Source organism: Saprolegnia diclina, assembly GCF_000281045.1.
Source record: "Saprolegnia diclina VS20 unplaced genomic scaffold supercont1.8, whole genome shotgun sequence".
Lineage (NCBI taxonomy): Eukaryota > Oomycota > Saprolegniomycetes > Saprolegniales > Saprolegniaceae > Saprolegnia > Saprolegnia diclina.
In genome coordinates, this window is record NW_008246075.1 from 1001492 (window position 1) to 1004219 (window position 2728).

Genomic DNA, 2728 nt, shown 5'->3' on the forward strand with positions numbered 1-2728 from the left:
AGATCAAATACCCTAAATAGTGTTAGTACAGACAATTAGCCTTCCATTATGACGGTAAATAATGTTAGAAAATGTGGCGATCATGAAACCAGCCGACAAAGACGGAACTCTCGATTCATGCGCTACTGGTATACGAGCAGGTACAGGCCGAGATGTGAATGGTAAGGAGGTGTGTACTGACAGCTATTGAGCAAGAGCAAATATGCATATTATTCGTTTAGTAAAGCCAAAATGGACTCGAGGCCGGTGCCTCCTAGCTCGAAACCATCTTCGTCGACGTCGCCGTAGTCGGTCTCGTCGTTGAGCATGGCTTTATCGTCGTGGCTTGCGTGGATGAGGTTGCAAACTCGAATGTGATCGTACGTCCTTGGCACGTCGGGTTGGAAGTACTGCGTTCGGCCCGCTCTTGCAACGTCCTTGGGTGGGAGGATGGAACCTTCGGGCTTGCGGTCGGCATACAGTGGCAAGCGGTAGGAGACAGCCTCGACCGCCCGCTTGTAGTTCTCGAACTTGTACATCTCGTTGAAGCACTCGGCGATGCGGTGAAGCGTATCGACGTGCCCGAGCGCACGGACGAGGTGCTTGCAAGGCATTTGTGTCTGCTCCCGGTAAGTGCACAAGCACGTCAACTTCTCGACGTCGACCTCGCGCTTGGCCTCGCGGTGGGACTCGCGGTACACATAAAAGATTAACCGTGTTGACTCCTGGATCGTGTAGTCCTGGCCCATCACGAGGGACTCTTCGTACTTGTCGCGCGCGTCGGAGGTTGCACGTCGGACTCCTCGCTCACAACCTCTCGTCGCCGGGTGGACGCCGTTTGCATGACCTCTGCCATCATGAGGTACAATGCTGCAAACGGAAGGTTGAAGCGAACACTATTGTGGATATCTAGATAGAATGTTGGACCATCATCACGTTGGACGAGGTTCAAAAGGACTCCGGGGTACTCCTTCGTCTTGAAAAAGGTGCCGTCGGTTTCGAGGAACGGAACGTGGCTGCGGCGCTGCTCGATCGAGGCACCGAACGGGACAACAGCGCGATAAAATCGCTTCTCGGTGTCAAGCTCCAAGTCGACCAAAGACCCCTCGTTGCGAGCTTTGGACTCACACAAAAGCCACGGGATGTATGAGTATGTGTTATTACACTACACAAAATTGTTGCAGTAACGACCAACACGAAAGATTAGACTGACCTTTGACCCCATAGATGCCAATACTTCTCATCTCACGCGGCCCGCGGACGAGGTCTTGGACACCGACCCACCGCGCTCTTCCTATGCGGGATACTGTGACAATCTGTACATAGGTTCGTGCCTTACTTGGACCATGCTCGGCCGGGTGTGCCGGGTGTGCCCCGCGACAGCAGCACCATCCGCTGTACCGACGCCATTTTGGCGGCTTGCCGCACGGACACCTTGACGGTTCGAGTGCACATATCCGAGAGCTGCAGCTGTACGTCTACATAGCAAAAGATAAGATCGATGCGGACCCTCATTTTCCACGCGAAAACAAACCTTGAATGCGATAGGTGCCCGCCGGCGTATCGCCTCTGTAGACCAGGTATGCAACGATATGCCACACGCATGGTGTCGAGCTGTTGCAGAGGTATATAACGTTGGTACCCCCAACCTTGGTTTCACCGACAGTCGTGCCTATAGGAATGTGAAGGTGTGGTACATAACAGCTCACATACCATTCGAGGCGACGACGACCGAGAAGCGGTTTTCCAGAGTCCAGTCCCGCACGTATCTCGACACTTCACGACGCCTGCCGTAGAAGTCAAGACCGGCTTCGGGTGGGCCGCAGTACACCTCGTTGGCGGCGATTCCGCGTACGGGTCTCTCTCGCCATAGTCGCTCATTGGATGTTTCGGAGTTGACGTTTTCCAACAATAAACGGTATCATACTATTTACTGTCATCATAGAAGGCTAATTGTCTGTATTTTGTCTGTACTAACACTATTTAGGGTATATGATCTTGACGACCGCCCTCGAATTAGCCTAGAATAAACCAATCATGTTCACTGGAAAATGGCTTTTTGACCAATAATACCGGTTCCGGAACTCTTGAACATATTCATTTTTGATTCCGGAACTTTTGAACAAATCCCAATATATTCCGGAACTATTGACAAATACTCCCACGTTGCAGGCAAACAGATGGCCATCTCGACCACACATTTCGCCCTGCTGTCCCACGTGACTCACGATACCTTGACGAACGGAACCGTGTTCGATCGCGCCACAACGACGCCACCTGCGATCACGCAAAGCACTCGTCTCGGCGATGCAAGAACGCTGCGATCGTCTCTCATTTGCCAACTCGCCTCGTTCTCGACACCATGGTCTCTCCTACTCTTGTTGGTCTGGCGCTGCTGGCATCGCAAGTGGCGGCCCACGGCGGCCTCTTTGACCCCAAGCCGACGTTCATTGAGCCCAACAGCGACCCGACGCGCTTCTGCGGCACGATCGATGGCCCCACGTCGCTCCCCGGCTCGGCGTACAACCAGGACCCGGGCTACAACGCCGCGCAGTTTGCGGCCAACTTCAAGGCGAGCAAGTACAAGACGCTCAAGGCGTTCCTGGATGCGTGGGACACGAGCGCACAGTGCGGCCAGTGCGGCATCACCAAGGTCGACGCGGCCAACCCGCAGCCGCTGCCGAGCATCGTCAAGTGGCGCCACGGCGACAACGAGGGCTTTACGCCGTCGCACGAGGTATGCTATTTT

The 2728-nt window shown here is 54.1% G+C and overlaps 2 protein-coding genes across 2 annotated transcripts; one reads left to right on the top strand and one right to left on the bottom strand.

Moving 5' to 3' along the window:
- Positions 1-209: 209 nt before the first annotated feature.
- On the bottom strand, positions 210-728 carry SDRG_03625 (hypothetical protein; the record flags this gene model as incomplete). Its single annotated transcript, XM_008609261.1, has 1 exon — positions 210-728. One exon carries the CDS (start codon positions 726-728, stop codon positions 210-212), a length of 519 nt encoding a protein of 172 aa, XP_008607483.1.
- Positions 729-2341: 1613 nt separating this feature from the next.
- On the top strand, positions 2342-2716 carry SDRG_03626 (hypothetical protein; the record flags this gene model as incomplete). Its single annotated transcript, XM_008609262.1, has 1 exon — positions 2342-2716. A coding segment is annotated over one exon (375 nt), but the record flags the coding sequence as incomplete, so codon positions are not given.
- Between the last annotated feature and the right edge of the window lie 12 nt (positions 2717-2728).